We start from the raw sequence: 13,602 nt of genomic DNA, 5'->3' as shown, positions 1-13,602 counted from the left end.
ACAAGTAAAATGTTTGGCTCCGTCTTTTAAGTGCAATGCTTGAAAATTATATATAGCCACAAATCATGATAGAAGGAGGCATCAGTTTTTGGTAAACATTAGTAAATGTTACTGGCATGGCAAAATAAAAGGTAGAGTTCTTACAGCAGTCAATATTAAGAGATTATGGTTGATGAAGCAGAAAGCAAAATATAGATTTCTTTATTGTTTTTAATAGTTTCATTTTCTTTAGTATCTTATTTTACGATTTCACAATTACTTTAATATTTTCATTTTTCTCTAAATATAAAATTTCATTGTATAATTTGTATTTTATTTAGGCTATCATGGTTGGCATATTTGGAATTCTTGCTGGTCTGAAAAAAAATTCAGAAGCACAAACGAAGAGAATGGTAGAATATACTCTGATTCTTAATCCTTTTCATTGAAATTATTAACCCTTTAGTGTTCAGATTATTCTATCAAACATAATGCTTATTGATTCCCATTGATTTGAATTAATCATGCATTATCTCATATCTTCAAGATCTTGATGGTGTAATTACTTAATGTAGAATAACATTGTGGGGTAGGTGTGAGAGCCTGGATCTGGTCAGTTTGAACATAAAACAGATTAACTATTTTGGCCGGATATGGCCGGTTTGAATACTAAAGGGTTAAATGTTTAATTAACGCTAAAAAGCTTATAGTTACTACTAATCAGAGATACTAACACTATAGATTTAAAAAATAACTTTTTGTAACTAAACACTTTCAAACTTCGGACACTGGTAGAATGTGTTATATAAATCATGTTTTACTCCTAGCATTTTTGAGAAAAACTTATATTTACGAAGCTATTTCACCTTAAAGTTGTCGTATTTCGGTAATTTCAACCAATCAATGACGTGTATTCAGCTGAATAAAATTACTGCCGTTGGTTGCCAACAACTACTATCGATGGTGTATTTTTCGTTTGTCACTGTTATTTATGACATCGTTCATATTTGTACTGTGCATTTGTACTGGTTTTAAGGTTTTAGGGTTAGGGTTTTAGAGTTAGGGTTAGGGTTTTAGTGTTAGGGTTAGGGTTTTACGGTTAGGGTTTTAGGATTAGGGTTTTAGAGTTAGGGTTAGGGTTTAGGGTTAGGGTTTTAGGGTTAGGGTTTTAGGGTTGGGGTTGTCATAAATAACAGTGACAAACGAAATATACACCACTGGAAGTTCTTGTTGACAAACAACGGCAGTAACTTTTTTCAGCTGAATACACATCATTGATTGGTTGAAATTACAGAAATACAACAACTTTAAGGTGAAATAACTTCGTAAAGATAAGTTTTTCTCAAAAATGCTAACAGTAAAACATGTTTCATATGACACATTCTACAAGTGTCCAAAGTTTGAAAGTGTTTAGTTACAAAAAATTATTTTCTAATTCTGTAGGTCAAAAGGTAAAGATCCGAAAATACATTGAGTTTTCCAGGGTCAGACCAGTACTTGGTATGAAAAATGAATACTTATGTTTCACAAAGTAATAGGAAAACCTTGGCTACAAGCATGACTGCATGGTAAAAAGCTTGTTTCCCAACCACAAACCTCCAGGTTCAGTCTCACTGTGTGTTACCTTGGGCAAGTGATTTATACTGTAGCCTTGTGAGTGGATTTGGTTGACAGAAACTGAAAGAAGCCCATTGTATATACGTGTGTGTGTGTGTGTGTGTGTGTGTGTGTGCATGCGCATGCATGTGCATGTGTGTCTGTCCCCGACACTGCCTGACAGCCAGTGCTGGTGTGTTTATGCACGCCATAGCTTAGCAGTTCAGCAAAAGAGACTAACAGTATAAGCACCTGGCTTTAAAAAATATAAACACTAGGATCAATGCATTCAACTAAAATTCTTCACAGTGGTGCCTCATGACTGAAACAAGCGAAAGAATAAATGATAAACACCTCTGCATTGGTACTAGACTTGGTACTTAAAAAATAGCAGTCACCACACTCTTTCTTCCTCAAAAAATGAAGGACACATTGTATAATGTCTTTGATACACTGAAATAAAAAGTGATGGTCCTGGCTGGAATTTATTTGATCTGAGGTTCTGTTTTATCAGAGCTAACTAAGGTCACACTACAACCAATATATATCACTAGGAACTACAATTTAAATATTTCATACAATTTTTCTGTAATGGAAGTCTTGCTAAATAGAATTCAACACAAATAAAGGTGGCGAGCTGGCAGAAACGTTAGCACGCCGGGCGAAATGCTTAGCAGTATTTCGTCTGCCGCTAAGTTCTGAGTTCAAATTCCCCCGAGGTCGTCTTTCTGGGTCGATAAATTAAGTACCAGTTATGCACTCGGGTCGATGTAATTGACTTAATCCCTTTGTCTGCCCTTGTTTGTCCCCTCTATGTTTAGCCCCTTGTGGGTAGTAAAGAAATAAAAAATGTTAGCATGCCGGGCGAAATGCTTATCAGTATTTCGTCTACCGCTACGTTCTGAGTTCAAATTCCCCCGAGGTCGACTTTGCCTTTCATCCTTTCTGGGTCGATAAATTAAGTACCAGTTATGCACTGGGGTCGATGTAATCGACTTAATCCCTTTGTCTGTCCTTGTTTGTCCACTCTGTGTGTAGCCCCTTGTGGGCAGTAAAGAAATAAGAATTCAGCACAAATATCAATCTGACAGCTAAGAAGAGCAAATGGGTCGAATGATAACAAACATGGATTGCTGCCATGCAGGCGCACTGTCTAGAATGACTTTTTGGTCAAACAAATCAATCCTAGCACTTATTTATTTTTTTATCAGTTCCTTTTGCCAAATTGCTAAGTTACAAAGATATAAACATACCAACATTGGTAGTCAAGGAGTGGGGATGGCAAACACAGACATAGAGGCACACACACGCACACATGCACAGATGTATGTACATACATATCTATATATATATATATATATATATATATATATATATATATATATATATATATGTATGTATGTATGTATGTATGTATGTATAGAGTATAAGCATCTTGAGAGAAAAGTTGGGTGTAAGAGGCATCGAGTATGGTGTGCAAGAGAGAGACAAGTGCTCTGGTATGGTCATGTGATGTATATACATGAGGACAGCTGTATAAAGAAGTGCCAATCTCTAACAGTGAAGAGAACATGTAGAAGAGGCAGACCCAGGAAAACATGAGACAGGGTGGTGAAGCATGATCTTTGAGTGTTGGGCCACACAGCAGCAATAACTAGTGACCAAGATTTTTGGTGATATGCCATGCCTGAGAAGACTTGTCAAGCCAAGTGAAATCGTAGTCATGGCTGAAGCTGGTGTCATGTAACTAGCACCCATGTTGGTCGCATGTAAAAAGCGCCATTCAAGGATTGGTCCTCCCAGAGGCAATGTGGCTGATGCCAGTGTTTCGTAAGTATCACTTGTGCTAGTGTTGCATAACTAGCACCTTTCAAGCATCAGGCATCATGGAGGCAATGTGGCTGATGCCAGCATCACTTAACTAGCGCCTGTGCTGGTAGCATGCATAAAGCACCCTTCAAGCATTGGGTCTCACAGAGGCAGTGACAAATGACCAAGACCATCAGCAATATGCTGTGTTTGAGCAGAAGACCCATGAAGCCAGGTGAAATCATAGTCGTTACAGATACTGGTGTCATGCAATTGGCACCCATGCTGGTTGCATGTAAAATCACCCATTTTACTCTCAGAGTACTTGGTATTAGGAAGGGCATCCAGCTGTAGAAATCATGTCAAATCAGACTGGAGCCTGGTGCAGCCCCTCAGCTTACCAGCCCTGATCAAACCACCCAACTCATGTTGGGTGATGTTAAATGATGATGATGATGATAATGATGATATATATATATATACACAACTGGTTTCCACACAGTTTATGCCTACCACATTCACTCACAAGGCATTGGTCAGCCCAGGGCTATTGTAGAAAGCATCTGCCCAAGATGTTGCACATTGGGACTTGAAACCATATGGCTGCCAAGTAAGCCTCTTAACCACACGTCCATATCTACATAATGTTAATTAATGTAATCAATAAATGTTCCATACATCAAACATATTAACAAGAGATATGAAATGAGATAATACTCACAGTCATCATTAACTTTTACTTTTTACTTTTGCAAGAACAAATGCCAGTTTCATACATTATTGAAAAATTAATCTGACCTTTTCAGCAAACCATAGCCCTCACTCATCAACATTATCATCACCACCACTACCACCACCAACAACAACAACACCAACACCACCCCCACCACCACCACCAACACCATATTCATCATCATCATCATCATTAACAATATCTAATGCCTGTTTTCCATGACGGAATCTGACGCGCCAGAAGACTGCACCAAACTTCAGTGCCTGCTTTAGCATGGTTTCTAAGCTGGATGTTCTTCCTAATACCAACTACTTTACAGAGTGTAGTGGGTGCTTTTTATGTGACACTGGCTCAGATCAGGTCACCAAGTAACTCACTGTGTTTAGAAAATGATAACTACATATACCACATAGTCAAGATTTCCACACAAAGATGAAGGAGGTGAGATCTGGATTGGAAAATATATCCACAGGTCCTGTGTTGGACATAAACCAACCCAACAAATGGTGATTCACACATTTAGAAAATTGTAACTGAATCACGTCTTTAACAATACAGACCAATGGTCATCTGCTTGATAATAGAATCGTCCACTAATACAATATATACTACAACCAGTGAACTGTGAGAAAATGATAACTACTACAGAACTGCAATATCATAACCACTGCTGAGTTCAATCAATTATAACCTCCAGTGGGCTGTACTGCAAAATAATTACAATTATTTTTGTAATTATAATTTTTGTTTTCATTTAGTCTTAGAAAGAAGAGTTGTCCTAGCAGACTGTGTGGGTGTGAATAGGGTTAGCTTTTTATGTTGAGACTTCTGATGTTCATTCTGAACTTTATAACCTCAGATATTAATGAGAAATGTAGGTAAGGGTGGAGTTTCAACTAAATGAAGTTATTGACTGAAAGGGTTAAGCAAACTATTTAGTTTAGTGTCAGAAGGGAGGTGACAAATAATAAAGATGACATACATGTGCACCAAATGTGTTTCAGTAAGTTGGTGTCTTCAAAAGAGCAACGGCTATTGGAGAAGTGGTAAAAGAGATTTCAAAAATGTGTACATGAACAAGGGTCTATAATGGTATTAGTAAGCAAAGATTTACTTTACACTTTTACTTGTTTCAGTCATTTGACTGCGGCCATGCTGGAGCACCGCCTTTAATCGAGCAACTCGACCCCGGGACTTATTCTTTGTAAGTCCAGTACTTATTCTATCGGTCTCTTTTTACCAAACCGCTAAGTGATGGGGACATAAACACACCAGCATCGGTTGTCAAGTGATGTTGGATGGGACAAACACAGATACACAAACACACACGCACACACACACATATATATACATATATACGACAGGCTTCTTTCAGTTTCCGTCTACCAAATCCACTCACAAGGCTTTGGTCGGCCCAAGGCTATAGTAGAAGACACTTGCCCAAGGTGCCACGCAGTGGGACTGAACCTGGAACCATGTGGTTGGTAAACAAGCTACTTACCACAAAGCCACTCCCGTGCCAATTTATTTTTAGGTATTTTTCAGAAGCAATCTTATGCAATCTCAAAAACATCAACAACTCTCTAATTTGGAGCAAGGGATCCATTAGTATGTAATGCCAGAATATAGGTCCCTTTCTCTCTCTGTTTTATAGAAGTTGTACTTACAATCCTTGAGGAGTGAAAGAGAAAGTTAATAAAAAATGATATCATTTACAACTGTTTCTATCAAAGACCATATACAAAACTCTGATAAAAGAATGAGAGGTTTGCTGAGATTTGAAGATGGAAGTAAAACGTCTTTTGTCAAACACCATTCCTCCTCTTTCCATCTTCATCAATATTTATAATAAGAGTAAATAATATGCCTGCTGGTAGCAAAGGTTCTCAGTGTTCTGAGGCCTAAACACTTTTGGGACTTCTACCTTAATTAACACAGATGACCATCCAGGGGAAGTTTTGGTGTCTTTTACACCTTACGCCATTTTTGCTATGCCTTTAGTCTTGCGCGCTCTGATATTTTCTGAGTTCAAACACTATTGATATCATTAAAATAAGTAACCAGTCACAGATTGGTGTTTTGTAGTTGATTGGGAGTTACAATACTGTATTGATTTTTGCCTTTTTTTAATTTACAATTTCAGTATTCAAAAAAAAGGTTCTCTATTTCATAATTATAAGTGTAACTGGAAATAATTTTTTTTCTCTATTTCTTCTTGACTCACTCACATGCAAATACTCACTCACACACACACACACACACACACACACACAAAATATCTATTAAATTATTTTAACATTTTTTTCCAGAAAGTTGCCTACATGACCTTTGCCATTTTGTCTGCATCCATCTTTTCACTTGGTGGAATTACTGCTTTTTCTGCCCATGCTTCTTGGACTGTAAGTATATTTTATCTGGGGGGTTTTTTGGGGGGAGGGGGCTTTTTTTTCACCTGTGAAGATTCCTAATATCCAAGGAAGTGATATGCTCTGTTTGTGCAGAGGGAAAAAAATTAAAGCACAGGCCAATCTCTCTGACTTCACATATCAGTAAAGTCATGGGCCGAATCATCAGAACATAATTGATAATGTTCCTAGAAGAAAATGACCTACTGGATACTACTCAGCATGGCTTCCATCCAGGAAGAAGCTGCTTCACACAGCTCCTACAGCTCTATAACTGGATTTTGAAACTGCTGCTTGACCATTCATATGTCCGTGTGATATACATTGACTTTGCAAAGGCATTTGATAAGGTAGATCATGACACGATAAGTCATAAGCTACAAGACCTTTGCATTGCTGGTAAAATAGGAGAGTGGTTGCATGACTTCCTTAAAAACAGAAGTCAGGTAGTTGCAGCCAATGGTACCCTTTCTGAGGAAACTCAAATCATAAGTTGTGTCCTCCCAGGGAACTGTTCTGGGGCCATTATTGTTCATAATAGCCCTCTTAGACATGGCCACTGTCACTAGGACAGTTACTGTCACTAACTATGTTGATGATACAAAATTATCACAGGCAATAAAAAACCAAGATGACCTAATTCAATATTCAAGTGAACCAAAATAAACAATCCCAGAGTCACAGGCAGTGAAAGACTTGGGGATCAGTATGTGCAATGATGCATAATTTCATATTCACATTAGCAAGATGGCAGTAAAGTGCAGACAACTGGCAGGATGGATACTGAGGTCCTTCAAGACAAGAGACCAAGAACCTATGTTGACCCTGTGGAGAACCTTTGTTCTCAGCTGCTTGGACTACTGCTTCCAATTATGGTCACCACATAGTGCCAAACTAACGGCGGAGCTTGAAGCAGTCCAACTACACTAAAAAGATTGAAACACTGCAGTGGATGAGCTACAGGGATAGGCTGAGAAAACTACAGCTTTACTCCTTAGAGCGAAGGCATGAAAGATATGCAAAAATATATATATGGAAAATTCTAGAAGGGCTAGTACCTAACTTTGGCACTCAGTGTTATACAAATTCCAGAACTAGCCGCCATTGTATTGTACCAAAATACCATCCACTCCATCTAAATTCAGGACCAGGTACTGCAATAATCTAGAGTTCAAAGGCGCACAGTTCTTCAATATCCTACCAAAAAAATTAAGAAATTTGCAAGGTGGAAGAAGTAAATTTCCTTAAGCACTGCTATTTCAATAAGAAATAATGGTTTATAGAAGGTTGTAGTTACATAAACTATTTGAGAAAATTGTAGATAATGTTTTCGTTTTGTTTCTTTCATAAAATCAGCAGAATTGCTATCCAGTGATTGGGATGAGTAAATAAATAAAAGATTACATTTAAACATTTTTTAACAGCAGAGAAACATTCATTATGGAAAATGAATGTTGATTTTACTAAATTTATTTAGATCAGTAGTTCTCAGTCGTAGCTCTCAGGAGCACATGTGGCCCACAAGCATCCAATCAGTGGACCTCAATGGTCTTCCTTCTTTATAATATAATAGATTTTTCTTTAATTGATTTGTTTTACTTTTATGGTGCAGTCCCTTAAAAAAATCCAAGTTTTTAATCTGGCTTAGATATTTAAAAGATTGAGAGGCACTGATTCTTTGACAAAGGTCTGAAAAATACTTCTGTGCAGCATAATTATTAGGACTTTCTCTTCCTCTCTTCCTCTCTTCCTCATCAAAATGTTTGTTTTCTTTTTCAGATTAGATATGCCTGGGGCAAAAATTCTGATTTATTTTATTTTGGATCATTTGCTATGATTGGGGAATTTGTTTTGTCTATTGTTTCTTCATCCATTTGCTGCTGTTGTTCAGAATCAAAAGTAAGTTCAGTTTATTTTCCTTGATAATCATTTCTTTTATTGCAAGAAGCAAAGTTCATCATCATTATCATCATCATCATCATCGTTTAACGTCCGCTTTCCATGCTAGCATGGGCTGGACGATTTTTGACTGAGGGCTGGCGAACCAGATGGCTGCACCACGCTCCAATCTTGATCTGGCAGAGTTTCTACAGCTGGATGCCCTTCCTTATACCAACCACTCCAAGAGTGTAGTGGGTGCTTTTTACGTGCCACCGGCACGGGGTCCAATCAGGCGGTACTGGCAACGACCTCGCTTGAATCTTTTTATACATGCTACCGGCACAGGTGCCAGTAAGGTGACGCTGGTAACGATCACGCTCGAATGGTGCCCTTTTACGTGCCACCGGCACAGAAGCCTGTTAGCCGCTCTGACAACAATCACGTTCAGATAGTGCTCTTGGCACCTTACTAGCACGGGCACAAGTCCAAGTGCCAGTAAGGCGACGCTGGAACGATCATACCTTCATACCTTTATAAACTGAATGTTAGGTTTTATGCTATTTAGTATTAATTTAAATTCCAAAAGTTTATCAATGGTTTCATTCCAAACTATAAAGCAGTCATCCAGATATCTTTTCTAGTTCTCTCTTATATAAGGATGAAATAGATATCCATACTTTTGCAGTGACACGTTATATATGGTGAATTCAAAATATCCTTTTATTAAGTTCGCCAGATCAGGGGCCGCTTACATTCGCATCACAATTCAACATTTTTGTCAATAGTAAGTATCATCAAATAAGGAAATAATTGTTCTGGGGCATAAATTTTAAAGTTTCAATAATAAAAGCCTGATGTATGTGTTCTGGAGGTTCTTCGGGGCACTTTTGCAGCCAGAATTTTATTGCTTCTATTCCATAGTCATGTGGGGTATTAATGTAAAGATTAATAACATCGAAGGAAACCGATAATGTTTCTTCATTAGTTGTTTCCCTTTAAGTTACCAAAAAGGATTTGCACAATAGTGTCTGATGAAAATACTCAGGACCTCTGTCTTCAACACCTCAGAACAGCACTAACTAAAAAGCACTATTCACATTCTTTTGTAGATGATGGAATTAAAGGTATTAAGAAAATAGGTATTAAAACACTGAAGAAAAAAAACGAAACACCGCACCTCATCTCAAAATACTACCATCTATATCAACTCACAGCCCTAGAAACAATGAGGCATACAACACTATAGTACAAAATCTACCAATGCTCACTAGGGATCCAAAATAAACAACATCCGAAAACACATAAATTCATCAACCACGAAACCAATTGTTAAAAAACCTGAACGTCCAAACTGTGGAACATGCCCCAACCTACTCGAATGCTCGGAATTCCAATTCAGACAAGGAGAGAGGTTTACAATTCATTTGTGCATCCGAGAATTTAATATATGTTATAACTTGTTCAGGTTGTGGACACCATTATATAGGACAGACAAGTATGTCACTTAGACAGAGAACCACACTACATAAGGAACGGATCGGATCTTTACCTTTTGACCTACAGATTTAAAAAATAATTTTTTTGTAACTAAAAACTTTCAAACTTCGGACACTGGTAGAATGTGTCATATAACATATGCTTTACTCTTAGCATTTAAGAGAAAATCTTATATTCACGAAGCTATTTCCCCTCAAAGTTATCGTATTTCGGTAATTTCAACCAATTAATGACGTGTATTCTGCTGAATAAAATTGCTGCTGTTGTTTGTCAACAACAACTATCGGCGGTGTATTTTTCGTTTGTCACTGTTATTTATGACATCGTTTGTGCGTTGGTACTGGTTTTAAGGTTTTAGGGTTAGGGTTGTCATAAATAACAGTGACAAACGAAAAATACACCGCTGGAAGTTTTTGTTGACAAACAACAGCAGTAATTTTATTCAGCTGAATACACGTCATTGATTGGTTGAAATTACCGAAATACGACAACTTTAAGGTGAAATAGCTTCGTAAATATAAGTTTTTCTCAAAAATGCTAAGAGTAAAATATGTTTTATATGACACATTCTACCAATGTGCGAAGTTTGAAAGTGCTTAGTTAGAAAAAATTATTTTTTAAATCTGTAGGTCAAAAGGTAAAGATCCACAGATCTGTTTCCGAAGGTGTTGACAGGTAACTTTGACTGAACGCATAGAGAGATGTGCAGGGGATCTCCAACCAAATTTCAGTTTCCCCTATCTACCAGTGCAAAGAAACAATTTCTGTACAAAAACATTTAAATAAAGAAAATTTATTTATCAAATAATACAGAACACGCCTAAATATGAACACATAACTAACTTTGGTTTCAGTATATATTCTAATTCATGATCACATATCCATCATTGTACATATTTCATTTCACTACCTTAGCTTATGAGTTTTTGTATGTTTATCGACCCCCACCCCCCCAAAAAAAATGAGCAATTACCACCCCTTAGATTTTCTACTTGTTGATTCATTCACAAACTTTAATACAAGAACATGAACTAAAATCTTCTTAAGAAAATACATAATTACAATATGATTAGCGAAAGCGAAACTGGTTGACAACCACAATACTCTTTCATTTAAAATATATTAAAACTATGTAAACTGTGTGCATTTTCCTTCTTTTATATGTGTATATTTCTTCTATTTTATATATATATATATATACATATATATATATGCGCGCACGCACACATACATACATGCATGCACGCATGCCTGTGGGGTCTGGTTTTATTTCGGACGTATGTCGGAGCGTGTGCGTGTGTGCCTGTAGATTCGCATGCGCCCGCACCGCAAGAGTCTTTTCCATCAATCTTTCAGTTGCGATGTGTGTCCTTGCATGCATATATATACACACATATAAACATATAAACAAACATATAAACCCCTACATTTGTACACACACGCACATACATACACACATTCACTTCCACACACACGCACATACATACACACATTCACTCTCACGCACGTACACACACACATTTACATATATATACAATACACGCACACACACATACACACGTACAAACACACACTAATTCACATACACACCGACACATATACATACACACAACATATACCTCCACGCGCACGCACACATACACATACGTACACACATATAAGCACAGACACACACATACATACGCACACCAAAACAAGCGCACACATACGCACGCACATGCGCAAAAAAAACCCACAACCCCACGGATACACGCATATACATCCATTTACGCTTACACACACATACAAACGCACACATACACGCACATACACACATACACACGCACACACACACACAAATGAATCCACACATACATCCCATACGGCACACAACCATACATACACGCACACAATTACACATACGTATATATACACACACACGCATGTACAAGCACACACGCACACATACACTAAGTTAAGCACAGTTACTCGCCATACACACAAAAAACGCACACGTACACACACACATACTATAACAAAACACACACAATACATATACACGCACACACACATACCTCCCTGTTTCTGACCTGCCTTTCTGACTTGCTAGGGTACCCCCACACCACTCCTTAATTCTACTACTGCCTGCTACTAGCCATTGTCCACCATACACACACACACGCACACACTTGTCATCTCGCACACCTTTTTTACCATTCCTTCTTTGATATAGCTCTCTTGTTTTTAAAAATATTTTCCTCCATTTTTACCACTTCCGCCTTTTAGTATGTGACCTCGTGAATACCACCTGGATTTTTTTTCCTCTGTCCTCCCGTCTCGGGATCTTTCTTTCTCCTATGTTTCCGACGAAGAGCTCCGCTCGAAACGTCAAACCCTCCTTCTTCCCTTCTTTCCTGAGCGTCCAATAATACTTTATTTGTTCCACATCCTTGCGTTGTTGTCTTTTTGTTTTCTTATTTGGATTAACTTTATATATATATATATATATATATATATAATTATGTTAAATATAATGCTGAAATTTTTAAAACAGAAAAATTAAGTAATGTCTTTTTAAATCCGCCAGTAAAAATTTATCCATTACATTTATATCAAAATTCTCTTTTACTTCTAAAGAATTTTAAATTCCTTACTTTTTCTTCTGCCCTTTTACAGACCACTGGGATTGTCATTCAACAAAAGCAGCCAAACCAGCCAACTGCATTTGTAAACCCACCAGTGACTGCTCATTATCCTCCAAATGTTGCTTATCCTCCAAATGCTGCTTATCCTCCAAATGCTGCTTATCCTCCAAATGCTGCTTACCCTCCAAATGCTGGTTATCCACAAATGATTGATCAGAAATGAAGAAATACATTTTTTAAAGTTTTGTGAAATTCAAACTTTTTTTTCATAAGCATGATATATTTGGTAAATATTCATTAAAATCCATTTACTATAATTACAGGGCCGATTATTGTTATCAGAATTGATTTTGTTGTTTAATGTTATCAAATGGGTGTTTGCTATAGGTCAGTTATTGTCATCAAATTGACTTCAATAAACAATTCCTACAGTATTTCTGTGTTTGTAAACTTGTATTATGACTAAAACATTTTATTCATTTGTTTGACAGGAAAACAAACTGTTATAGGTACTGACCTAGTCTAAATCAACCCTCTGTTTTTATTTTCCTTTAATCATCTCTTTAGCAGTCATATTTATAACAAAACATATACACAGACATAGAAACAGAAATACACACACACACACATACACCCTCATAGCCAACCCCTATATATATATATATATATATATATATATATATATATATATATGAAAGGTTTGAAAATGCAATGGACTTTTAGAGATGTTTATTCACTTGACCGGTTTCATTTTTTTCAGAAAAAGATTGTCAAAAGTATAATGTAAAGCTTTGTATAAGTTTTTACAAAGCTTCACATTTTAATTTTCGCAATCTTTTTCAAAAAAGTAAAACCGGTCAAGTCAATAAATATCTCCTAAAAGTCTATTACATTTTCAAACCTTCTTTCATACCTATTTTCGCTCGTACGGTTCTTTACAACTTTACTTTGTTTTATATTTAAATATGTATGTATATAAATAATATATAAATATATGCATGTATACATACATATATGTACATACCTACATATATATGTATATATACACGCATATATGGGTACAGGACATCAAAAAAAA

At 36.7% G+C, this 13,602-nt stretch overlaps 1 protein-coding gene across 2 annotated transcripts in view; it reads left to right on the top strand.

Moving 5' to 3' along the window:
- The window catches only part of LOC115217015, a 35,883-nt gene extending 22,925 nt beyond the window's left edge, over window positions 1-12,958 (top strand). The window contains exons 3-6 of one of the 2 annotated variants that reach the window (XM_029786539.2): window positions 321-392; window positions 6,427-6,516; window positions 8,302-8,421; window positions 12,556-12,958. In XM_029786539.2, the coding sequence (XP_029642399.1) occupies window positions 321-392; window positions 6,427-6,516; window positions 8,302-8,421; window positions 12,556-12,747 (474 nt within the window). In that variant the 3' untranslated portion in view covers window positions 12,748-12,958. The remainder of the gene's footprint in view (window positions 1-320; window positions 393-6,426; window positions 6,517-8,301; window positions 8,422-12,555) is intronic. The other variant, XM_029786541.2, reaches the window with a different exon arrangement.
- Window positions 12,959-13,602: the final 644 nt, after the last annotated feature.

Source organism: Octopus sinensis, linkage group LG11, assembly GCF_006345805.1.
Source record: "Octopus sinensis linkage group LG11, ASM634580v1, whole genome shotgun sequence".
NCBI classification, from domain to species: Eukaryota; Metazoa; Mollusca; class Cephalopoda; order Octopoda; family Octopodidae; genus Octopus; species Octopus sinensis.
This window is presented reverse-complemented; position numbering and strand designations above follow the sequence as displayed.